General features: G+C 39.9%; 1 protein-coding gene across 1 annotated transcript in view; it reads left to right on the forward strand.

Annotated features, from left to right (window-relative positions):
• The window catches only part of VPS41 (VPS41 subunit of HOPS complex), a 185,954-nt gene that overhangs the window by 46,529 nt on the left and 112,385 nt on the right, over positions 1-27,040 (forward strand). Inside the window, exon 4 of the mRNA XM_007094790.3 lies at positions 477-554. Coding sequence (XP_007094852.1) covers positions 477-554 — 78 coding nt within the window. The remainder of the gene's footprint in view (positions 1-476; positions 555-27,040) is intronic.

Raw genomic sequence — 27,040 nt, forward strand, 5'->3', positions numbered from 1 at the left:
GACTCAGATTTTGCTTCCTAAAAAACAGTACTCTGTTGTTTGTGTGCATGTACATATATGTTTGTTAAACCCACATGATAGCACAGATTTACACATTTGCCATAAATTAAGGGGGGTTTCATCATTTCCTTTTGACTTTGAGCTCAACTGTAGGTTGTTCGTGCTTTCCCAGCTGCATGTGAATTTGCTGCCCCAGTCCGTCAGGCATTGTGTACAGACCGCAGACAAACCATTAGTCGTCAGTAGATGAGGGTCGTCATGAGTCATTCTGACAGCCAGCGTGCACTCCTACGGCAGTCAGCCCTGCTCTCTTCTTTCCCTGAAGCTGGAAACAAGCCTCCTCCAATGCATGCACATCTTCCGAGGCACTGCAGAGATCACTTACGCATTCAGAGTGTCGACTTTGAAATTGGTTTGATTGCTAAATGTGCGTTGGTGGGCTCGCTAATAAACTCCCCCCTCTGTTCTTCTTGCAGTTTTTGGCACTGGGCACACATTATGGCAAGGTTTATTTACTTGATGTCCAGGGGAACATCACTCAGAAGTTTGATGTAGTAAGTATACGGTGTAAAATAATGTATGAGCTAAACTTCATGCTGAAATTTTATGCTTTACATTATTAATTTTAGCAGTGTAATAGTATAAAGAAAGGGTCTCTATCAATTAAATCAGAGTGCTTAAATGTAACTCTGAATTTTACAGTATGCTAAAAATTATAACGGTGAACATAAAAGGAAAGAGGTCTATATATATACATACATTTTATGTTTTGGCTGAGTATCTTTTGTATATAAACTCCATTTAAAAATTAATTTTTATAAATCCATTGAATTGTAATTCTTGAGTTGATGATACTCATCCCTTTGGCTTTGAATGGTATTCAAAATATTTCTCTGTGCATTTTAAATTAGAACAATGTGGAATATCTAGGCGAGTTGTTATTTAAAAAAAAAAAGTCTTTTATTAGTGAATACTGATCTTAATTTACATATCGGGGGAGGTTGTAGAATCCTTAAAGTGTAAAGCCGTCTCATTTGGTCGGTGGTAAGCATATGCCCCACCATCTTCTCTAGATGCCAGATGTAACTGAAGATTGATCGGTCACCTTGCTGGTTCAGGTTATCTCTCCTAGATACATAAAGCTAGTATTTTATGTGAATGTTTTCATGCTTGGTCCCTTAGGGGATTATATGGATTGAAAGTGAAGAGCGAAGCTTTTTAATTTATTAATTTTGATTCGGAATCATTGAGGATGAAGGAAATGTTGAATCTGAAGTTGGATTTTGGTGTTTAAGATATACCTTGAAAGCTTCAAGAGCGTCCATGCTACTGTGAATGTGAACACTTGGGGTGAACGGGGTGCTCGTTTTAAAGGGCAGATACTACTTTTTCAAAGAGTGCATCAGCACCTGTTGAAAGATCGATTGTAAGGGATTGGTGTAGTTTACAAAGGAGACCACAGTTTCTGATTTGGGCACATTGTGTCTGAAAGGAATAGGTTCCTTTGTTTTATTTAAAAGAGACTGAACCACTGAATGTTGATGGATTCTTTTGGAACAGTCCACGAAAGGGACTTGTGTGCACTAATCATACTAACATATCAGGCAAATTGTGGGTTCTGGTTTTTCTTCAGCATCTTTCAGACCAGAGAAATATACTTTTGATCCTCCCTATACCTCTTGGACACCCATCTTGGTGACTTAAGCATCTGTTTTTTCAGTTGCCCTCCATTAAAATATGTATGTAGTTGGTGCTGGGGAGAGCTCTTTTTCGTCGTGTTACCTGTATCTCCTCACCTATAAAACAAAAACGAACACAAACAAAACAAACAACAACAAAAAAATTCCACCTTTCTGGTCTCTTGAACCTCCTGCTCCAGTTTGATTATCTGACACTGTGCTTCTAAATCAGTCTCTGTTAAGTATTGTATAGAAATTGCAGTGCTTGGGGCGCCTGGCTGGCGAGGTCAGTTAAGTGTGTCCGACTCCATTTGGGCTCAGGTAGGTCATGATCTCCCAGTTCGTGGATTCGGGCCCCTCATTGGGCTCTGTCTGTCAGTGGAGGAGCTTGGGATTCTCTCTCTCTCTCTCTCTCTCTCTCTCTCTCTGCCCCTCCCCCATTCTCTTTCTCTCTGTCTCAAATAAATACACTTAAAAAATTGCAGTGCTTGATTGCTGAGGATTATGGGCATACCTGCTGGTTCAGTTGCCAAAAGAGAAACCAAGAAAAATACTGTAGGAGTTCATTCATGTGTTTGTTCACTCATTCATTCATTCATTCATTCAGTCCTGTGTCTACTCAGTATAAACCTTCACTACCTCTTCTCTCCTGTCAGTTGTATCCGGTATATCACGTATCCTTTTTCAGGTAATTTATGGTGTCATCTCTAAATTTGCCCACAGCTTTTTTTTTTTTTTTTTTTTTTTTTTTTTAATATTTTCCCATATGACATCTTCGAAAAATGTTTTCTGGAACCTTGCCTGCCCCCCTCCCTTTTTTTTTTTTTTTTTTTTTTTTTTTTTGGCAAGGAGAGAAAGATGGTTTGGTGGTATTTTGTTTACCTTCCCAAAGAATTTGATAATATTCTGTATTAAGGTTTTTCATGAGACCCCGGCTTCTTCATGATCATTACCATATTAGGCATATGACTTTCAGGTGACAAGTTTCCTATTGTCCTTTTTTGAAAGGAGCCTTAATGTACAGCTTTTCATCTGAGTTTTTCCTTCTAGTATTTTATTTTTCTGTTTCTGATGATGTGATTGCTTTGTGGGTCTCTGTATCACTTTTTTTTTTTTTAAGTTTATTTATTTTGAGAGAGAGAATATGTGTGTGTACCTGAGCAGGGGAGGAATTGAGAGAGAGAAAGAGAGAGAGAGAGAGAGAGAAGACAGATTGAGAGAGATAATCCCAAACAGGCTCTGTGCTGTCAGTGAAGAACCCATGAATCCTGAGATCATGACCTGAGCTGAAAGCAAGAGTTGGACACTCAATTGACTGAGACACCCAGGCGCCCCTGTGTCACTCCTTTTAAAAAAGGATTCTTTCAGTAAATACTATGATGCCTTGAATTTGCCGGTTTTCTTCGAATGTAATGATTGCTGTTTTAATCCGAAACTTCATTCTTCATTAGAAATGCAGTGAGAGTGAACAAATATTTTTAAAAATTAATGAATAAACACTCCTGACTTTAGTTTTCAGTTCTAAGTGAGAATAATTTAAACAAATTAAAGTTAGAGAAAATAATACCTCACGTTTGCATAACATTTATTTTCTCCAGAAAGATCTCTTTACCCCATTCAATGCATTTTTGGTTTTGATTGCAGTAGTTTTGTTTGGCAGGGGGGTGGGGGCACGGAAGGATCTCTTAACAAAGTTTCCCGAGTGATTGTGCTGTTTGAGCTGGGATGGAATAATTGCTCTAGATGTCTAACTTTACTTTAAATACATATGATGTAAAAGAAAATAATGAAATAAATCATTCTGCATGTTGAAGAAAGGGATTTCTCTGCATTTCCACTTGCAGATATATATTCATGACAACTGAATGCTGTGTTTATGTACACGAACACACACACACACGCACGCACACACACATGCACACACAAAATGTATATAGAAGAGTGTTAGAGTAGCTCAATTCATAATAACTCCAAACTAGAAACAACCCAGATATTCATTGGTGGTAGAATGGATAAGTAAATTGTGGTAGATTCGGAGCACTCGGAAAGAATAAACTGTCTATACATGTAACAACATACGTGAATTGCACAGATTTAATGTTTGGCCAAAGAAACCAGACACAAATGTGTACGTGTTGTAGGATTCCTTTTACGTGATGGTCAAGAAAAGGTGAAATTAAACTGTGGTGCTAGAAGTCAAATATTATTTGACCTGGGAGAGAGCACAGGAGAATCTTCTGGAATACTGATGATAATCTCTATCATGATAGTTTTCCATATACACACACACATACACACACACACACACACACACACACACACACAGGTATTTACACACAGGTAAAAATCACTGAACTATGTATTTGAGGTTTGTGCTCATTAGTCTATGTGAGTTATACCTCCATCACACGCACACGCGCGCGCACACACACACACACACACACACAGAAATACCTATACACTTGTCTGTATCTTTGACCTTGAGCAAAACTCACATTATCCTTTGTCTGTTGAAACAACCCTTTCTTCTCAGTTCTAAATACCAGTAAATTTAAGTTGTTTCCTGTTCAGAGATTTTTTATATGAATGGATCATGCCTACAACTGTATATTCTTATACAATTACATAAAAATGTAGGTAGAGAGGATTCTGTGTTACCCCATCTATGACTGTTCTTTTGTACTTTATTTTAGATGTGGATTTTGCGATTTCAGAACACTTAAAAGAATATTCAGGTGTTAATGTTTTAACCACATATGTGGTTTTTAGAGGTTATTTCTACATATAACTTTGTTAATTCAGACTTAAGTGATAAAGTTCACTGCTTAACTCCCAGAGTAAAATTAAAATAGGCCTCGCTTCTCCTATAAAAGTGCTCAGGTTGCTAAGAAAACTGCCTTTAACATAACATAGATCAGGCCATATTCCCCTGAGTAATGGTTGTCTCCATGCTTCCACAGTATATGACATCTGACTTCAAAATTCTTAGAGGATCTCAAAAACCTTTGAAATATCCACATGGTATTCGTACCCATATAATGCCGTTAAAAATCATTGTAGTTACTTTCTCTTTAATAGCTTCCACTTTCCTTGAAGTATATTAATGTTAAGGCTTACTAGTTAGGAGTGCTTTCTTGGAAGCAATGAGCAAATTATTTGGGAGCATTATTCCATGTGTTTTAAGTCTTTGTTCTTTTAAGTGTGCTAGAGGGAGAGCAGAGAATTCCACTGACCGGACATAAATTTCTGCTGTTTACCTCTAGGTGTTTTTCTTCCTTTGCTTGAAATAGAAAACGAACCAGCTTTGCTGTCATGGTGCCGTGGCAGGAGGCATCAGATAAATACGGATGGTCACAAAAGGAAAGGGATAAGAAAACAAAATAAAACAGAACAGGGGCTTATTGGGCATTTTGTATTCAGATAAATACCAATTTTTTGAACTAAATCTCTTAAGAGGTGTGTTCAGGATTCTTCTTGAACTCCAGATAGCAGAGTCCATTGATGTTTCTATTCTTGTTTTTTATTTAGGATTAAACTAACACACTGTGCTTCCTACAGCTAATCTTTTCTACTTCCTCGTGTTCATATGCTAATAAAATCCCAGATCTCTATCACACCTTAAGTACCTTCACAGGATGGTATGGTATCTTAACATCCCTTCTACTGGGGGGGAGGGTCTTGTTTCTGTCCCCCCACCCCCGCCTCCATCAGTCTGATCACTGCCTCTGAGAACACTGGATGGCCCCTCATGCCTCCCCGGGTAGAGTTACTCTAGCTCAACACTCAAGACCCTGGTTTGGTCATATGGCCAAACCTACCTTTGTGACCTTCGTTTTAGTTTCTTTTTCCTCCAGACATTCTGATCCACTGACCATTTTCTGAGTATTGCCTTGGACATGCATGCTTGCTTCCAAGCTTTTTATCACATCTTTCTGGAATGCCCTCCTTCCATTAGTTCCATTCTTTTTGTAATGTGCTTGCCCTGGATTGTTGTCCTGAGGGTCCTCTCCTCACTCTGAACTCCTGTGTTATTACTGTTTTATTTGCACTGTTAACCCCTCGGAGGGTCAGTCCAGCTTCACATTCATATATATATTTAAGGTTTAGGAGAGCAGGGGCCGTTCCCTCTGCTGGGCGTCTCTCCTCTTTCTCTCTCTCTTGCTCTTTTCTTTGGGACTGTTTAGTACCCGATAAGCATATATTGGCTGATAATATCCTCTTGAAACATACCCACAAAACTGGTTATTTATCTGTCCTTACTTAACCTCTGGGAGTCAGATCTCTGCTCTCCTATGTATTTTTCAACCCCCCACTTCCCCATTTGGGTTTATGATTAGGACTTTTTATATTGAAATGTGAAACTTAACTCCTACTTTCAAAAAGTAACCCTTTTATTTCATAGTAGTTACCAAGTGGTTAACATATACTCAGATTTTTCCTAGTTGCTATGGGTAATTCAGGAAGTCATCCAAGTTTAGAAGCTGAGGACACTTAGCTCGTTCTAGATATAAAAGGTGCCTGGTAAGGAAGCCTGAAGGAAATTGGGCTTGAGCCACTTTGGTTCTGTCTTCCCTGCCTCTGTTCTTGCTTGTCTGGGTTATCGTAGGCCTCCCTCAAATATGTAGACATTCTGATCAGGTCATTTCCTCTACCAAACTTTGAGATGTTCCTGGCCTGTGATTGACCATGGTTTCATTTCTCTCTCTGGGCTTTGGGACTTGGCCATCTTTGAGATTGCACCCCTGGCCTTCTGCTTTCTGTGGCTCAGAGGAATTCATCTCTGATATAAATCAGCTCCTTTTTCCTCTTTCGTGTGTGTTAAGACCTAAGTGTTTGCAGGATCATACATCTTTATTTCCCGTTTCAGGAAAAGAAATGCTTCCTTCCCATCTCCTCCCTTTGTTAGTCTAATCCTGGAAACTTAGAGTTCCTTTCAGCTTCCTGGACTGCTGTTTAAATATTCACTAACACCTTTTATCCTTCACATGATTTGAATTCCACCTCCTCCGTGTTTTTACCACTTCTTGAACATCCAGTACTTGTGTTGAGATTATTAGAATAGAATAGAATAATAATATTCTATTAGAATGTGAGCTTCCTGAGGGCAGTTTTATGTGCAGTTTACCTGTGCATCCTTGGTGCTCAGCCTAAAAACTGGTAAATAAGAGATTGATACAAGTTGGCTGAACTCTGATAGTTCTATATCTGTAACAGATACCTTGTATTTGGACTCCCTTCCAGATAATCAGGAGGTTTTTACACCTTCCTTTGCCACATCCAGCTGGGTGTGTGTACATTATGGGAAATTGTATGGACATGACCATTTCTGTCAGAGTTAATACCGATACTTTAGGCTCATTCATGATGTGGCCAGGATGATATTGGGCTGATTATTGATGAAAAGAACCTTTGAGCAGATTGAAAAACATAAACTATCATTGAACAAAGAAATTGTGCTCTCCTCTTGGTCTCGTGGCACTTGCTTACCCACCTGATGTAAATCCCATCTATAGTATGTTCTTCCAGATATGGCACCATTACTTGGGAAGCATGGCATGTATCTTTTGATATTATCAGAGTCGTACATTGTTGGCTCAAATGTGTCAGTGTCTTTGATGCCTAAGAGTGATTGACAGGTCTCAGATTCCTAGGTGTTTAAAGAATCTGCCTTCTATATTTGGACTCAGTATTTTGAGTGATAAGAGTTGTGTCAAAAGAGTTGAGAATTACTTAAGTGGAAATCATTCTAACAGACGCCAAGGAAAATCATATTTCCAGTTTTCTGCATTTTCGTATTAAATCATCTCCAGTTTGTGGATTATTTATGGGTATCTTGGTAACTTTGGTAGCATCTGTGCCTCGAGGTGGCTAAGAAAACATAATCAACTTTAAGTTGAAGCAATTAAAGCATTATGCTTACAGAAAATTGTAATAGATGACTCTTTAGCGGTAACTACATTTGGGCAAATACCTCTTAAGTAGCTGAAGTTTAAAGTATTTCTTCACTGAATGAAATCACCCTGGTACTTCACACATTTCAAAGTCAGGGTTGTGGTGATTTTAACTTTCTGGAATGAGTCTGAACTGGGTAGTAGATTGGGGCCTCACAGAAAACCTGTGGATTCCATTCTACATACAGTATAGGGGATCCTCTGTTCTAGTGCTTTCTTTCCGGGTCAGACACATGTTGCAAAATGAGCACATTGAAAGGATGATAAACAATGTGGAGACTCAGAAGGTGTGATTAGCTTTGCAGGTGGGAGAAAGTGACAATTTGAGGCGAATCTTGAAGGGTGGATGAGCATTTTTCGATTGTCTGAGCAGAGTGATGCAAGCTTCATACAAAATGGAATCTGAAAGGACACTTAACACAGCCTTTTTATCTACATACAGGTTTATTTTTTTTCCACTAGTAGCTTGAGAATTGGAGAATGGAAAGGGAAAAATGGTGAGATGCAACGAGAGAGACTTTTTCAGCAGGTTTAGTAAGAGAAGGACCAAAGGTGAAAGAAAGGGAATGTTTTCACGCGAGTATCTTCATGGTGACTGGCTTTGGAGTTGAGCGTGTTTAGCAAACTAAATGAAACCATTATAGTGATGGTAAATCAGATGTCCTGGACCAGGAGGCAGAGGCTTTTATATATGGGTAAGGTAAGAGTGTCTGTGTATAGTTTAATAACAAATAATTTTTACCTTGAGTTGATGGTATATTACTTTTTCCTTAAACAAGCTTTCACTTTCTGTTTGAATAGCTTTGTTTTATTAGCTTTATCTAGAAACTATTTATTTGGCTACAATTCCCAGGTAGTTTTCACTTGACACGATCATGATATATTGTGATAGTTGGGAACCTCTAGGATATTTTGTTCATCTCCCCACCCAAGACATGAGATTCTTCAAAAGCATTCTTGTCCTTTCCTTTTCAGTTCTTATAAAATAATTTTATATTCAGTCCTTTATAAAATAATTTTATACCTCCAGTAAGAAGAAACTTTTTACTTCCGGGGGCAGCTATTAGCTCTTAACACTTTAGATTTTGTTAGCTTAATTGGTAGCAAGGAAAAAACATCCTTATTAAAACGAAATACAATGGAATACTACTACTAACAACCTCTTAGAATGGCTTACATGACAAAGACTGACCATACTAGGTGTGGGTAAGCCATTAGAAAAACTGGGACTCGCGTACACTACTGGTGGGAATGGAAAATGGTATAACCGTTTTGGAAAACAGTTCAGCAGTTTTCGAAAACATTAACATGTACCTACTACACGATCTCGCCCTTTTACCCCAAGGAAATGAAAGCATATGCTTGTACAATCGCTTGTACATGAGTGTTCATGTCAGTTTATTTTTTCTTAGCCCTACAGTGGAAGCCATCTACACGTCCGTCTGCGGGGGAATGGATAAACAAAAGGTGGTATATCCATACAATGGAATTCTACTTAATCAGTAAAAAGGAACAACCGATGCATGCTGTATAACATGGATGAGTTTCAGATCTGTCCTATTAAGTGAAAGAGGTCAATACTTGTAGTATTAGGCCTTTTAGACCTACCTATTATATGGCTACATTTTATATAAAATGCTGGAAAATGCAAACAAGTCTATAGTGGAAAAAAAGCAGATCAGTGATTGCTTTGAGATAGGCAGAGGGCTTCTAGAGTGGCATGAGGAAACTTTCAGGGCTGATAGATACATTCATTATATTGATTTTGATGAAGGTTTTACAAGTACGTATACATGTCAGGACTTAACCAAATTTATACTTTAAATATGTGCAGTTTATTGTATGTCAATTGTATCTGAGTAAAGCTGTTAAAAAATAACAATAAAAAGACAAGCTGCAGAAAAGATGGAATAATGTGTTCCAAAAGGTAATGTTTACATATTAGTTCCATTTATGCAACCCCAAATTGTTTGGTATGCATTAAGGTGCTTGACATTATAAATGGCACCATACAGAATGGGGTCTAGGTTATCAAATTGCTGGCTGCTTTGACTTTTCTTTAAATTGAGTTAAAAAAAAAATACTTTTATAAATTTTTATTTTTATTTTTTTAATGTTTATTTTTGAGAGAGAGAGAGAGAGAGAGAGAGAGAGAGAGAGAGAGAGGGGGAGAATGAATAATGGAGCAGAAGCAGAGGAGGGGCAGAGAGAGAGGGAGACACAGATCTGAAGCAGGCTCCAGGCTCTGAGCTGTCAGCACAGGGCCCAGCAGTGGGGCTTGAACTCACGAACTGGGAGATCATGACCTGAGCCAAAGTCGGATGCTTAACCGACTGAGCCACCCAGGGGCCCCAACTTTTATAAATTTTTATGTAACTTCTTATTTCTGACCAATGAAATATAGCTGGGGGGAAAATACCCAAAGTTTAGCTTCTACATGAGCGGTAGGAGAATTTTACCAATATTATCTTTTTTCCTGTTTTAGTTCTGTTTGCATAAGTAATATATGTCCCTTTTCGGGGAGAGTACCACCTTTTATAGAAATGATATAGTAACTGGGAGTGAAATCACTGGATAGGTAAGGATTTGACGTATGATTAAAAGGGGGCTTGTTTGAAATAGTAGAAATGTGCTAAGTATCTTGGGGTACATCTTCCAACATAGCAGGAAGTCTCCCCTAATTTTGTTAACTTTTTTTTTTTTTTTTTTTTTAGATTTTAGATCAGTATCTCAGAGTATTAAATGCCCTGTGAGGTAGTGAGGTAGTCTAAAAATCTAATTCCATTTTACTTATATGGAAAAAAATTAATATATCAGGGCACTTTGGTTGCCCAGTGATGGAAACCCAACTCAGCCAGGCTTAAACAACAGTGGGATTTACCAGCTCCTGTTGTAAGTCAAGTTGAAGTGGGGACGCGAGGCTCCGATGTTGTCTTGCGGTACCATCTCTGGGATAGGCTCTTTTCATCCGGTGGGCGTCATGGTCAGCCCACAATGCAAGACTAATGTCACTAATCCTCATAAGCGCGGCTCCTTCGGTAACTTTGGCAAAAACCTGCCAAGAAGGGCTCTGATGGGTCTGGTTGGGTATATACTTCTGTTTTAATAGGCTGCTCTGGCCAGGTTCGGGTTAGAAGTAGAACTAGATGGGGGCAGGGTGATCCCCACTCTAATAGAATCCGTTTCTTAAAGTAAAACGCTGCTCTGTTAACTGTCAGGAGCTGTCCAGGAACCAGCTTCCCAGTGCCTTATACACTTGATGAACTCTGCTCAATCTTGGAGTGATATTGGGCTGGGCTAAGGAGTCTAGTGACTGATTCTTTCCTTTGAATGCATCCTTTGAGGTGAAGTCCCTTGTTCAGACACTATGAACACTTTTAAGGTTTTGCTATAGATTGTTGCATTTCAGTATACTGAGATGATACTGAACTGTACTCCCAGCAACCCTGTATGAAAATATGCTACTGTATCTTGTCACCAGCATTAGGCGTTGTCATTCAAAAATTCGTTTCCGCTTAGATTTCCAGAGAATGGGAATTTATTGACTTACTTTGTATTTTTCTGGTTACTAATGAGGCTGTTTACTCTTTTGAGAATTGTTAGTTCATATACTTTGTCAGTATCTGTGTAAAGTTCTAAATTGATTTGTAATTAAAAAGTTCACCGTTGACAAGGAAAAATAACAACATTGATCAGGGAGAATCATGTGATGGCTCAAAATCAGAAGTCACCAGCAAGTCAAATTTAACACTTGCCAATAAATCTTTCTGTCAAACGAAACACTGATGATTTGCCATTAGGGTGACATCCATTTTCACCCTAAATTAATACTTTAAATCTGAACTTCATGATTTTTGTTCATTCACTTGTTTGATTTTTCAAGTTCTATAAACCTGTAATCATAAGGTATTTATAGCACATTTTAACTACATGTTTGTTAAAATACTACTTCTACAACAAGCTCTTATAGATCAATAAGGAAAACACACACACCGTGAAAGAAACAGGACAAACAGATGAACAGGAAGTTCTCAGATAGAGAAGCCCAAATGTCTCCAATAACCACATGAAAACACACCCAATTCTCTAGTACTCCTGGGATAATCAGGAAAATGTGAAATTATCTTACCCATAAGATACCATTTTACACTCCTCAGTTCAGCCAAACATCTAAAAGTCTGCTGAGTACCAGGCACAGACACTGGTGGTGGGCAGGGAATCGGGCCCTTCCAGTGGCAAACAGAAGAGTCTGGACATCTCCTTGCTGGAAACAGGGACAGATGCCTTCCAGTCTAACTTTATCTTTTTTTGTTTTTTAAGTTTTACTTATTTATTTTGAGAGAGACAGAGACAGCGTGAACAGGAGAGAGGGAGAGAGAGCGAGAGAGCCTCCCAAAGCAGTCTCTGCACGCCATCAGCGCGGAGCCCAGCGCAGGGGCCGAACTCATGAAACCGTGAGATCATGACTTGAGCTGAAACCGAGTCAGACACTTAACCGACTGAGTCAGCCAGGTGCCCCTATCTTTATCTTTTAATTCCACATTTGTGGTATTTCAGTTCAGAAGCTTTTTTATTTGAACACAGCAAATATACGTTAATCTTCTCATTTAGAGTTTGTATCTTTCATGTCTTTGGAGAGAGAATTTTTTTGCCCCTACTAAGTCATAAAGCTTTCCTTCTGGGTACAGAGTTTTCCTTCTCACATTTAACTTTCCGTTCTTCTGCAAGAAAAAAACCCTGACTGTATAAAGGGGAAGGATTTATTACTTGGTATTGAGATGGAGTCTGAAGTTCTTGTCTTACCAGGAAAAAAATATATATATATACAAAAATTTGCTACCCCCTGAGCCTACCAGTTTCTCATCTTCTTTCCCCTGTAATTTTGACTCGGTTGCATTATTGGAAATGCAGCTACCCCGGAACAGATGTGGAAAAAGAAGCTTTGAGGGGGTGGTTGGAGATGCAGGCTGACAGGGCAGTAATGCCCAGCAGAAGGGTGGCTGGCCAGGCTCTGGGGTTGGCAGGTTGCGGTCCTGAGGCGGGAGTTGGGCAACGTGGCACTGCAGCCACCAGCCGGACGTGGGGTCCATCTCTTGGCTTCCAGCTCTTGTACCACGTTCAGTAGTTCAGGCAGGCTCCCTGCACCTCCCTTGTGCTTTCTTTCTGTGAAATGTAGGGCATAGTCTCACCCCTGACCAGTATGATTCATTTGAGGGTTATTTGAGATCTGCATGTAAAATATTTCGTGCAACGCTCAGTATTAACTACCACGAGGAATGGGATCAGGTCAAGTGTCTGATTGCCGACATTTACGACACTTCAGAAAGAGAGCTGTTGTTTTTTAATTCATTTATATATTGGGCTCTAACGGTGTTCATGGTGTCTAGGACATGCAAAAATAGAAGAGGGAGGGACGGAGGAAAGGAAAAAACAGAAAAAGAGAAGAAAGAGAAACTTTCTCAACACTCCCATTTTTAGACTGATTTTGCTGCCTGCTCCATCCGATCCTTTGTTTATTTGGGGCGTTGGGTCCCTTTTATAGTATGTCACAAATAGGTGTGTTTCTGTCATGTTACAAGAGCACGCTTACTTAGGTAATGATGCTCTGTGAAACTGTTCCCAGTGCAGGTCCGGTGAGCTGACTTCAGGAATTCCTTTTTAGTGTTGAGACATTGCAACTTAGTTCACAGGGTGCTCTTTTTGAGAACTGTTGAGAGCTGACCATCTACTTGGGAAAGTGCCCTAATGGAGAATTGATAAAACAATGTTTTTACACTGGAGAGCATTCTAACGGTTTCCGTAGTGAAAGTACAGAGGCAATGGTGGAAGTTTAAATGGTCCTTCTTTGTCTTCTGCCTGAAAAATAAATTAGGTGTTTTCTATCTGATTAATAATTCGGTCTCCATTATTTAAGCCATGTGTGCTGCTTACCTTTTTAGGTAAGTGATTCCCCCACCCAAACCCATGGAAGCACCAAGCTTTTGCTTTCTCTAATGCTGTTTTTAGGCATATAGAATGCATTAGCATTGTTGCTGTTGTTATTCAGTTATAAATGAAAGAAGTAAGTAAGAACATCTTTGCTCCTAACAGATTTTTCCTTTATCATTGGTGGTATCATGAATGTGCAGGTCGAGAAATGATGCAGGGTTACCTGTGGGCCCTGGTGAGATGTTCACATAGCCCTGCGGTTGGCATGGATTTACACTCTCTCCGGCTTTCTGCACCTGCTTTTGTTAATGAAGTTTGTCCTTCAGGGTCTGGCATAGCAGATGCTTAGGACTTGGCCAGTCTAGGGGGCTCTCTAAGACTTAATTTAAAAAAAATTTTTTTTTAATGTTTATTTTATTTTTGAGAGTGAGAGACAGACAGAGTGCAAGTAGGGGAAGGGCAGAGAGAGAGAGGGAGACACAGAATCCGAAGCAGGCTCCAGGCTCCAAGCTGTCAGCACAGAGCCTGACGCGGGACTCGAACTCACAAACTGCAATATGACCTGAGCCGAAGCCGGCGCTTAACCAACTGAGCCACCCAGGTGCCCCTAATACTTGATTTTAAAGAATAGTAATATGCTTGTTCTTTCTCTATTTATATAGTTACAGGGATGATAATCCCATTTCTGTTATATTAACTTTTATAGAAAAAACTTATATGCTCAGAGCAACGTTCTCTGGGGGAAAAGTGAATTTTTTTTTTTTTTTTCTGGAATTGTAGCAATAGAACCCTGTAGGCTAGGAACCTCGGGGCGATGGCCACTTGCAGAGGATACCTTATCCATTGTGCCCCTCCCCCCCATTCAGCTGAATTTACTTGGGTAGTAAAACATCAGTAATTATTTCTATGCTAAATTATTATGTGAAGTAACTTAGACAAGTTGGCTTGTGCGATGCATGGAAGCCTCTGTGTCGGACACAAGGAACCGCTCTGCCCCTTCCCTGCTGAGCCCTGGCTCCCTGGCCTGATGGCACCAAAGTGCCCCCAGCAAGGTCCTGCCTTTGAATCAGACCCTGTGTCTTTCGGAAGTGCTTGTTTCTTCATCAGGCCGGTTGAGTGGGCCAGACGAGGTATAGTCTCTTCTTGAATCTAAATACTGTAGCCAAGAAAAAGCCAATCTTTGCCTAACTGCAAAGATCAGCCTTTTCCAGGCATCTGATGGATGTTCCGTCTTCAGGAAGCCCCGTCCTCTTCTCCTTCTTGGGGTTTACTTCCGTCTCTGTGATGTTGATCCTCCCTCGTGTGCCTCCATTACCTTGTATATCCCCGAGATTCTTTCCTGAGCTTGTTCGTTCTTTTGCTCGCTCTTTATATTGCCGCCACTCTTGGTCAAAGCCTTTATTGAATCTCCCCTGGGTTATTGCAGTGAAACCCAGCTGAGCACCCTGCCTCATGTCCCCCTTAATCCATCCTTCACACAGCTGCCCAAGTAATCTTCCCAAAGGAGTGCCGGGGTTTTGCTGCTCCCCTCCCCGAAACACTGCTGGCTGCTTCTGCGATGGCTGTGGGATAAAACAGAGCTCCTCTCTTCAGCCCTCAGGCTTCCACTGTCTCGGCTACAGTGTCCCCTGCCCCCCTCACTGTGGCCTGTGCCGTATCTGGGCTTTGTCTTTTGGCTTTTGCTGGAATGTGCTTTCCTGTCTTTGCCTGTGGAAATACCCAGTATCTCACCGACTTCATGACCGCTTTCTCGATGGCCCACACGGAAGAGTGCCCTTTTCGTATTCATTCACTGATTGCTTCTTCCTCCTTCAGTAAACCTTTTGTAAGGATGTAGAAGGGATCTAGAGAATGATACAACACAGCTCCTGTTCTCGGGTCCGGTCATTATGGAGCTGGTTATATAAATAATCTGTAACATAAGGTACTAAATGCTAAAATAGAAATGTTACAAAGTGCTGGAATCACAGCCTCTGTATGCAAACCCCTTGAAGGCAGGCAACGTTGCTACATTTTTTGTTTAATCCTCTTTGTATCATGTAGGCTTTTTGGTAATATTAGTTGCTCTTTTGCTAAATGCATTTATTCTTATTTTTCTTCTGCATTATTCCCTTGCAGTGCCCAAACGACTTCGCGTTTCTGTGGTGACCCCGCTTTCCTTTTTCTGTCACTCCTTCCTTTGTATCTTTGTTGGATACGTGTGTATGTAAGGAAAATATTAACTTGGTTAAGAACAGATAGGGGTTTTTTTTCATCCTACTTCACACATTGTATTTCACCATTTTGAAAACCGTCCATTGTGTTTCTTTCCAGGTCATTTATATATGTAAGAAATGTTTATTCTTCTAACTGTGGTTTTCCGGCCACACGAATTGTTTTATGGTGGCATCACAAATGTCACACAGTGTCTGGTAGGCCGCAGGTGCTCAGCAGTTCTTCTGGTATGGGTACTGGAAAGAGAAACTTTGCTGGCTCCTTACGCTATTGCCTGGACTGCTTTCCTATTCAAGTTTTTCTCCCTCAACTGCCAAATTTAGCATTGTAGACAACTACCCAAGGCATCACAGGGAGACTTCTCCACAGTGCCTACTCTGAATTGCTCAGCAAATGGGCATTGCAAACTCTAGGGAAAATGCATTTGGACTCCAAGGACAGAGGACAGCAGCACATTTGTAGCAGCCCTGGGAGGTCATGGTCTTAAACGTGAATAGCGCATCAGTGGTTTGCAAGCCTCAAAAGGGCAAGGACTGCATTTACTGTCTTCTCTGGGCATCCAGCAATAGCCGCTGGCAAGTGAATGAAAGACAATTGAATAAATACATAGGAGAAGTTGACCAAAAGCCTGGTTCTTGCCTTTTTACTGACGCGGTGTTGTGATCGGTGCCCAGCTGTGAAGGACTGTGTCGAGGACCTGTTGTGTGCAAGCCTGCCTCCCACCGTTGTGTGTGGGGACGTGGCACGCACCGGCAGATGAGGACGTTTAGACAAAAGGAAAACGGCTCTAGGAATCAGCAGTGTGCCGGCTTCTTAGGCGGCAATCCCTTCCAAATCCTCCCCGTGCTTTGAAAGGTTGTTAGGATTTAGAAGGCGAACGTCTGTGTAATAAGTCTTCTGCTGTTCTGTGCTCCTGTCTCTGGGAGGTTGTACCGTCCCGGCGGGGCGCAGCAGCGGGGTGAACGGCTGAGCCTTTCACCGGCGAGCCGTGCCTGGGAGCTGTGGGTGCTGGGCCCCGGGCGCGGGCAGCTGCCTGGGCTTTGAGGGGTCGGAGGAGGTTGCAAATGCCGCTCTCAGTTTACAGCATTGAAGTCATAACCCCGCGTGCTCTTCTGGGGGAGGTGGTTAAACCTCCTGATTAGAGGATACTCTTGAAAGGTTAAAGTATTTAGTGGCTCAGTAAAGCATCCAACTCTTGATTTTGGCTCAGGTCATGGTCTCGAAGTTCGTGGGTCTGAGCCCCACATCGGGCTCTGCGCTCACATTGCAGAGCCTGCTTGGGATTCTCTCTCTCACTCCCTCTGTCTCTGTCTCTGTCTCTCTCTCAAATAAATTAAAAAAAAAAAAAAGAGGTTAAAGTATTTGGGAATGTGTCAGCGGCTCTCAAAGACTGATTTGTAAGTATTGTTACAAATGCAGAAAATTTGAGCTCGAGTGTTAAAACAGTCATGGCACCATTGAACGGACAAAATCCTTTTCTTTTCCAACAAGATGACTCTTCCTGAGAACGTCTTTCCACTCTTCTCGTTCCCACATGACTTTTTACTTCTTGTAGATTATTTCCAAGGTATCAGAGTTTAGATCACTTTCTAGGGACGTCGTTTTTCTAATAGGGAATTTCAGCTTTTGATCGTCAAAATGCAAGTTAAATCTAAGTGACAGATTAGAGATAATTAATTTATGTTTTACTAGCAAACTGCATTCTTGTGGAAGTTGTGGAATATTTATTAAGGCTGTTGGGAAATGTAGACAGTGTACTGTGTGTTTTAGGTTGATATACACTCAGTTTTGCCGCGTCAGAGGAAGGCTGTGATGAACCAGAAAGCTACTCCAAGCACTGCGGCCAGATTGGAGTCACTGAGGAGTGCCTTTAATAGACGATGATATCGGGGGAGTAATTCAGAGTCCCTGCATTAGGAATACAGTGGACATTACCTCAAATAGCAGACCAGTCATTGTGTCACATTAAAATAGCTGTCAGTATGCCCAGCATTTTAACCAACATGTCATTTAAACTACTTTTCACTTAGAGATCAGCTTTGCTTATGTAATAGGTTAGTACTTTATTTTGAGAACATGTGACTTCATTTCTTCGAGCTTTATTGCATTATAATTGAAGTATGGTGTTACGTTAAGTTTACGGTGTAGGGTCTTATGATCTGATACACATATATATTTTAAACTATTTACCACAGTAAGGTTAACCTTGGCCTCACAGAATTGTCGTTTGATGGTGATGTTATGGTGAGGGCGTTAAGTCTCATAGCAACTCTCAAGTATATGATACAGTATTGTTAATTATACCTCAGATGGTACCTCAGATCTCCTGAACTTTTTCATCTTATAACTTCGTACCTTTGACCAACATCTCCCTATTTCCTCACCTCCTAACTTCTGCAGCCACCATTTTATTCAGTTTCCGTGAATTGGATGTTTTTAGATTCCACATATAAGTGAGATCAGAAAGTATTTGTCTTTTTCACTTAGCGTTATGCCCTCAAGGTCCATCTGTGCCATTGTAAACAGCAGGATTTTTTTTTTTTTTAATGTGTGTTTATTTTCAGAGAGAGCGCGAGCAAGGGAAGGGCAGAGAGAGAGAGGGAGAGAGAGAATCCCAAGCAGTCTCCATGCTGTCAGCACAGAGCCCTATGTGGGGCTCGATCCCATGAACCAGGAGATCATGACCTGAGCTGAAATCAACAGTTGGACGCTTAACCAATTGAGCCACCCAAGTGCCCCAGCAGGATTTTTTTTTTTAATGGATGGATAATGATCTATATATATACACACCACATTTTCCTTATCCATTCATGTATGTGTCAGTGAACACTAAGGTTGTTCCCATATCCTGTCTGTTATGAATAATACTGCAGTGAACGTGGGGGTATAGATCCCTTGGAGGTCCTGATTCATTTCCTTTGGATATATACCCAGAAGTGAGATTGCTGGACCATGTGGCAATTCTGGTGTTAAGTTTTTGTGGAATTCCCACACTGTTTTCTGTAGAAACTGTACCAGTTTACATTCCCACCAACAGTGCCCTAAGGTTCCCTTTTCTCCGTATGCTTGCTGGGCATTTGGTATCTCTTATAATATAATATAATATAATATAATATAATATAATATAATATAATATAATAATGTAATGTAATGTAATAGCTGTCCTAACTCACTGTGGTTTTGAGTTGCATTTCCGTGGTGATTAGCGATGGTGAGCACCCTTCACGTACCTGATGGTCCTTTGTAGGTCTTTGGAGAAATGTCAGTTCAAGTCCTCTGCCCATTTTAAAGTCAGATTATTTTCTTGCTGTTGAGTTGTATGAATTCCTTATATATTTTGAGTATTAACCCCCCTTATCAGGTATGTGGTTTGTAAATATTGCCTTCCATTCTTCAGGCTGATCGTTTTGGTGACCATTGCTTTGCTGTACAGAAGCTTTTTAATCTGATGTAGTTCCGCTTATTGATTTGTGGTTCTGTTACTTGTACTTTTGTCATCCTATATAAAAAAAATCATTGCTAAGACTGTCAGGGATCTATGTTTTCCCCCTATGTTTTCTTCTAGGGGTTTTAGGGTTTCCTAGCTTACCTTTAAGTTCTTAATTCATTTCGAGTTAATTGTTGTGAGTGATGTGAGATAGGGGTCCGATTTCATTATTTACATATGAATATGAATTTCCCTACCATTTGTTAAGGAGACTATCCTTTCCTCTTTGAGTATTCTTGAAATAATACTAGGTGACCATATACGCATGGGTTTATTTCTGGCCTCTTGATTCTGTCGCATTGCATTGTGTGCCTGTGTTTATGTCAGTACCGTAATCCTGTTTTGACCATTATAGCTTTGTAATATAGTTTGAAATCAGGAAGTATGATGCCTCCAGCTTTTTCTTCCTCAAGATTGCATTGGTTATTTAGAGGCTTTTGTGGTTCCATATAAAGTTTAGGAATGTTTTTTTCTATTCACATGAAAAAGAATGTATTTTTGAAAGTATATAAATTTTTAACTGATGATCAGTTGTCTTGTTTGTAGAATAAGGAATATTTCAGCCACATCATCATACAAAATTTGAAACGTCACTTTTACGCAGCTGTGCCTCCTTTCACCACTTACCCCTTCTCCCCCCCCCCCCCATTTATTCAAAGTGGAGAATAATGACTTTGTAGGTTTTTACGTGTTCTAATTATTTCTCAAGTTGGAATGAATTGTTGTGATGGAGCTTTTTCCATCTGCAGAAACAGCAGCTTCTGTTAAAAGCTGGATTATCACATCAAGAGCCTCAAATTAATGTAGTTATTAAATCTTAGAGAGGTAGGATCATCTTTAAAACCTCACAAGAGGGGCGCCTGGGTGGCTCAGTCGGTTAAACGTCTGACTTCGGCTCAGGTCATGATCTCACGGTTCGTGGGTTTGAGCCCCGTGTCGAGCTCTGTGGTGACAGCTCAGAGCCTGGAGCCTGCTTCAGATTCTGTGTCTCCCTCTCTGTCTGCCCCTCCCCCACTCATGCTCCGTGTCTCTCTCTCTCTCACTCTCTCTCTCTCTCTCTCTCTCTGTCAGAAATAAATAAAAATTTAAAAAAATTAATAAAAATAAATAAAAACCTCACAAGAATACAGTTTTCTTGCATACTCATTTGAACAGTAAAATGTAGTCAGTATCACAGGGAAATGACTGCCAGATGTGGACCATCAGCTCTTTAGCCACTCAAGCCTGATACTGAGTACTGAAAACCAGAGATGAAATCTTAGAGCCACGGAGAAAATTTGAGGGTTTATAGTTAAAGGTTAGGTTGTTCTGGCCATAGAATAAGTCAGCGAGAAAATAAATGTTTGTTTTGCAGATTTGTAGAAAACCCACAAGGAGGTGTATTTTTCAGAGACTTGTTAAATCCAGCTGGAGGTCTTGCTCACCTCAGGGTGTATCATCGGGGGAGGGTAAAATAAGCAGTAAAAAGAGCTTTTCCCGAGTATGAAAGAATAGGCGTCTGCTTTTCACACATGTAATGTAAGGGCAGCTTGCTTGCTAACTGTGACTAAAGAGCATGAACCTGCATGGGCAACCATGTGGATGTTGGGATTGCTAACTAGCGGATCTCAGAGAACGAAAATGAAATCCATCTTCTGGTTCTTATTCATTCCACTCCGTGTCCATGGGGACGCAGCATTTGTGAAGGAATCAATTATCCATTTGTTAGTCAGAGGAGCCTTACAAATTATACATTAGCAGATTGATTTCTTAGGTTCACTGTTGGGGGACCGATAGCTTCAGGTGGGGTGATGAGGAGTGTCGGGGGAAAAGAAGTTGCCACAAAGAACACCATTAAAGGCAGCTTTCGAAATGACCGTGAATTTATTCCTAATTGAAGAGCTGACATAATCCATACTAAGTGTATTTATTTCCAGCATTTTACATTAGGTGATTGATTATCACATGAGGTGTACGTGTTGGTGATTTTGCCTTTTCTTTAAATTTAAGAACTTGAGGCCACCTGTAGTGGACTTGGGCTTAGAAGGGGTATGCTGGTCCTCGCCCCCTCCTGCTTACTCAGGCTTCTTTTTTTTTTTGGTTCCATTAAGGAAACATTTTTGTATGTTCTATAGTGTCAGCTTGACATTATTGATTTTTGAACAAACTCACTTATATTGTCCAGAATTCCAAACATGTCTCCATTAGGAATAAAATTGTAGCTAATGGAAAATACAGCTGAGGCCATTCTTCTCTGGTCTTCCCCACCCCCCCTCCCCCCTCGGTCCCTTTTTCTTGTCTACATCTACTTCAGTATCCCATCTTGGCAGATACCCCCCTCATCTGCCCACCCCCAAAATCTGTGTGTATAACAGGCAATTAGAAAATTCCATATTGAAAAAGAATCTTGTACTCTGTTTCCCCCTCCTGTACCCTTTCTGTTTTTCCCTTTATTTCAAGTATACAGAAATGGTACATATGTGTGAGGCATTTGTCCCTGTTTCTGTGAGACATGTTCATAGATGCCAGATCCGTTACTTGTACTAATTGGTTGACAGCTGTAATGTTGAAATCCTGCTATTCTTTATCAAATATTATGGAACTATGAATAGAAACCGGGCACAGTGATGATAGTTGTCTCTTTAGATAAAAATAGATGCTGCAGGTGTGATGGCTTTACCATTTTGGCATCTTTTTGGTTTTAAGTGAATGAACTGATTACATGATCATTTAAAAATATTTATCTTTGAATTACAAACAAAATAAATATATGTTTGTAGAAAACTAGCAAAACATAGGAAAGGACAATCTAAACAATAATAGGATCTCAGCACCCAGATATGACCAGTGCTAATATTTTGGAGTATCTACTTCCAATCACATATATTATGTACAAATACTTGTCGGTATAGTCATATTTATAAACATTGGCTCGTGTCTCATCAGAGCTAGCCAGATTGTTTGAGTTGAGGGCATAGTCTTCCAGATGAGTGAGTCTGCTGCAGACTTCTAACACCAGGTACAAGATCTGGGAGGTTCTCCATTCCATCCTCCTGATTGATGATTAGTTAGAGGCCTCACAGAACTCACTGAAAGTTATTATACTCACACTTTATTACAAAGAAAGGATACAGTCAAAAAAAATCAGCTCAGGTAAGAGACACATAGGGCAGACCCTAGGATACAAGATCCCATTGTCCTCAGGACATGTTACCACCCTGGCATAGGTATTTGACAACCAGGGAAGCTCACACTGGTGTTCAGGGTTTTTACTGGGAATCTGCTATGTAGGCATCATTGGTTACTGGGTTGTCCACATGCTTGAATTCAGCTTCCGGGTTGGTTGATACCCTGTGACCCAAAGCCCCCACCCGAAATCACAGGGTTAGTCTTTCTGGCATGGTCCACTGAAAGACTGTCGGGTTTTTAGCCTTTAACAAAGGCATCCCTATCAGGTGTGCAGGTGTGACAGATTATCTCCCGGAAGCCAAGGGCAAAGGACTGACTTCTCTTTGGAGAAAGTCAAATTCTTTACTACATAATACGTTTTTTAAGCTTCGTTGTTTTTTGTTGTTGTTCTTTTAATTTTCATCATTTACATTCCTTGCTTTTAGAAGTTTGGATCATTTCTATTTCTTAGTGCCTTAAGAAAGAAACCTGCCGTGGAAAGCATCTTTGCAAAATAACCTTACTACTTCTTATGTAAAACAGGCAATACACATTTTAATTTTTTTTTTTTAACGTTTATTTATTTTTGAGACAGAGAGAGACAGAGCATGAACAGGGGAGGGGCAGAGAGAGAGGGAGACACAGAATCTGAAACAGGCTCCAGGCTCTGAGCTGTCAGCACAGAGCCCGACGCGGGGCTCGAACTCACGGACCATGAGATCATGACCTGAGCTGAAGTCGGACGCTTAACCGACCAACCCACCCAGGCGCCCCGCAATACACATTTTAAAGAATTTTGACACACAATGCCAAATGATCCTTAGGAAAGTTTCTCCAGATTTGGCTCTACACCGATAGGGTATGAAGAGTGTCTGTTTTGGGGTTGCTTTGCCAAAACTGGATAAACAATCTTTGCTGGTTCCATAGACAAAATATCTCCTATTTTTATGTATTTGTTATTACTGAGGTTGACTCTTGTTGTCTACCTATAATTTGTACTATTTTTTTTGTGAGTTGACTTTACTTGATTTACATGAGTAAAAAAATCAAATATTTTCAAAACCTAAAGAAAATATTTAAGTGTACACAAGAGGTAAATATTCCTAATCCTTACCTGACGTCTCTTGAATCAGTTTTAAAATTATGGCCATCCCACTAGTTCAACAGTTTCTTCCTCTAGATTCAGACTTAGAACTTAACAGTTTAAGATTATAAATTTTACCAATGTATTAACTAGACTTTGTCTCCAATTCTGTTTGAAGTGACTTAGGAAATAGAAAATATTTCTTCTTTCACTTTGAAATAGGGAAAGGAAGGAGGTAGGAAATAAACATGTGGTAAATACCTCATCTTCTAAATGAGCCAGTGTATACAGTTGCATTGATTTGAAGTGAGAGGTAAAGTATAATTTCTAAAAATTTAAAGATAATCACTAACGGGATACAGACAGAATGAACAGCATTTAAGTTCATCCTAGACAGGCAAGAGAAAAGAATTTGAGGAGTGTAACAAGAGTAACAATGGAATGGGGAAACACACTTCTAAAAAGTACAAAATACTTCACTGTTAACTTAAAAATAGCCTCAGCTTTGATGTTTGAAATAAATATTAAGCATGTTGACAATAAAAATGTGAGGGAAAAGTAGAGTTGAAGGCGAAAGAGCATATTCGCTAGGAGACCCTGTATCCTATTGATTACATGTAAAGGTAAAAGGAAACTCTAACAATCATACCTTTGTGCCAAATTACAGGGCATCTAATATCTAGAGCAAACTTTACTTGAAATGCAGGGAGAAATGGACAGAACTGCTGTCGTAGTGGGACGTTGTTTAAACTTGTTTCTGTCAGTCTTTGATCAAGAAGAAAAAAGTAAATAAGAGTGTATAGAAAATAATACGATTTAAAAATGTGTATTTTGAACCACAAATAGGAGTTACTTTGAAATACCACTTTTTAATGTTTATTTATTTTGAGAGAGAGAGAAAAAAAAATGCATGTGTGTGAGCTGGGGAGGCACAGAGAGAGAGAGAGAGAGAGAGAGAGAGAGAGAGAGAGAGAGAATCTCAAGCAGGCTCTGCACTGACAGCAGACCTCATGAACTATAAGATCATGACCTGAGCCAAAACCAATAGTCAGACCCTTAACTGACTGAGCTATACCCAGGCACCCCTGATACGATATCTTAAGTTTCAAAGAGTAAACAACTAAAAAAAAGTTACATAAACCGTATTTCTGACCACAATTGTAGTTATACTAGAGCTTTATTAATAACTAGACAAATAAGCAGATAATACTGTCACCATCCTTAGAAATGAAATAAAACAAAATAAAGTGTTATTTTTCCCAAAGAGGAAATAATTACTGTAATTCTGTATTATTTTCTGGGCTCTGGCCAGTTGGTATACTCAAAGGCAAATGCCGAATGTATGGTTATTTTATGATTAACAGATGAGCAGTAACAACTAATGCACTATTTACTAATGTCAGGGAATTACAATAAGGTCAAGACAATTGTTCTAAGACCAAAAGGGAAAGTAAATATAGAATACATAGAAATTAATAAAGTAGAAAACCTTAAAATTATTTTTTCATATTTGCAAATAGGAAAAACAGTAGCTACCTCTTCGAATTGCGTGAGGACTAAGTGGTATATGTATAAAACTCTTAGAGCCTGATGCATGATAAGCATATGGTAAATGTTAGCAGTAGTGGTCATAGTAATGTCACTAGTGTTATTGCAATATGAAAAGAAGAAAAGGTAAAAATAAAAAAAATTTCATCACTAGCAATATGAAATGCAGTATTTTCTGGGAAAAATCTAGATGACCGGAATAGAAGAACTTTTGAGTTGCTTGACAGTCACGAGGAGCAGAACATAATCTAAGAAATAAATCTTTGATGGTATTGACCCCAGACGTTTTCATGGGCAAGTTCTTCGTAATTTTATTTTAAATTTTGTAATGCTTATTTTTATTGTGAAGTACAGCTTTACAAAGCACATAAAATGTGCAGTGAAACAAATAGTTATAAAGCAAACAATCACATAACTAACATTCTGGAGAATAGACCATATGACCTACCTCCTCTCCACGGCTCCCCTTTCAGTTCCCTTAGAGGGACCCCACTGCACTGACCTTTATAGTTAAAAATGCTTCGCTTTACTTTGTCATTTTCTGTCCTCTATGTGTACTACCTGTGCGCTATCTTGGAATTTTGTTGGTTTATTTATTTTTTTGAGAGAGTATGAGCTGGGGAGAGACAGGGAGACAGAGAATCCCAAGCGGGCTCCAAGAGTTGGACACTTAACTGACTGAGCCACCCAGGTGCCCCTTGCCTATTTTTGTATGTTGTGTAAATGGAGTCCTATTATACATATCAGGAATGAGAAAAGGGTGCTCACTGACGTTGCTACTCCCAGAATACAACAAAAGTATCAGAATTTACTTAGAGACGTTAAAGAAGGTCTAATAAATGGAGAAATGCTCCAGGTTTATGGATTAGAAGGGTCAATACTGTAAAGATATCAAAGGGAAAGTTTTCAACATTTCACCATTAAATAAGAATGAGGAATTTTTCTTTTATTATGCCAAGAGTTTTTACCATGAACGAGTGTTGAATTTGATCACTTTTGCATCTATTGAGGTGATCTTTTGATCATTTCCTCATTTCCCTGCTGTTTTTTAAAAAAATTTTAATGTTTATTTTTAGAGCTAAAGAGCGTGAGTGGGGGAGAGGCAGAGAGAGAGGGAGACACAGAATCTGAAGCAGGCTCCAGGCTCTGAGCTGTCAGCACAGAGCCCAACGCGGGGCTCAAACTCACAAACCGCGAGACCATGACCTGAGTCAAAGTTGGACGCCCAACTGACTGAGCCACCCAGGCACCCCCTCATTTACTTTATTAATGCAGAAAATTGTAACATTAATTTCCCTATGTTATACCAGCCTTAGTATTTCTGGAATAAACATGTTTTTTCTATATATGCTGATCTTACTAATATTTTCTTTAGGTTGTTTCATTCATGCTCATGACTGAGATTCCCTTGTACTTTTCCTTTCTCTTAATATCCTTGTTGAGCTTTGTTATTATAAGGTTATGCTGGCTTGGTGAAATGATTTGGGAAACATACATTCTGTTCTCTGGAAGAATTTGTGATTGGAGTTTTTTTTTCTTCAAACTGTCCCTCATGTATTTAATATTGTAGTGAGTGAGTAAAACTACATAGTAAGGTAGATAGTGGTGAGAGCTACAGGGGGCACCAAGCAGTGAAGCAGTTGCAATGTTCAGGTGAACATTGGAATTTTATATCACTGGCCAGGTGTCCCTGAGGAGGTGACTACGAGTGAAGATTTGGCGGAAACACGTTCTGGAAGTGGTCAAACAAGCACAAAGGCTCGAAGTCTGGAAAACAGCAAGAAGGTCATCGTGGCTAGAGGAGAGAGAACAAGGCAGAGAGTAGATGTGGGGGGCGGGAGTTGGAGGCAGGGCTGGGCCAGACTGTTTAGGACTCTCGGGTCATAGTAAAAACTTCGGGTTCATCCTGAGATGGGAGGCCATGGGGGGAGGTTAAACAAAGGAATGACATTATCTGATCACCCGTGAACAATAGCTCTCTGCTGACTCTTTGAGAACAGAC

Source organism: Panthera tigris, chromosome A2, assembly GCF_018350195.1.
Source record: "Panthera tigris isolate Pti1 chromosome A2, P.tigris_Pti1_mat1.1, whole genome shotgun sequence".
NCBI lineage: Eukaryota > Metazoa > Chordata > Mammalia > Carnivora > Felidae > Panthera > Panthera tigris.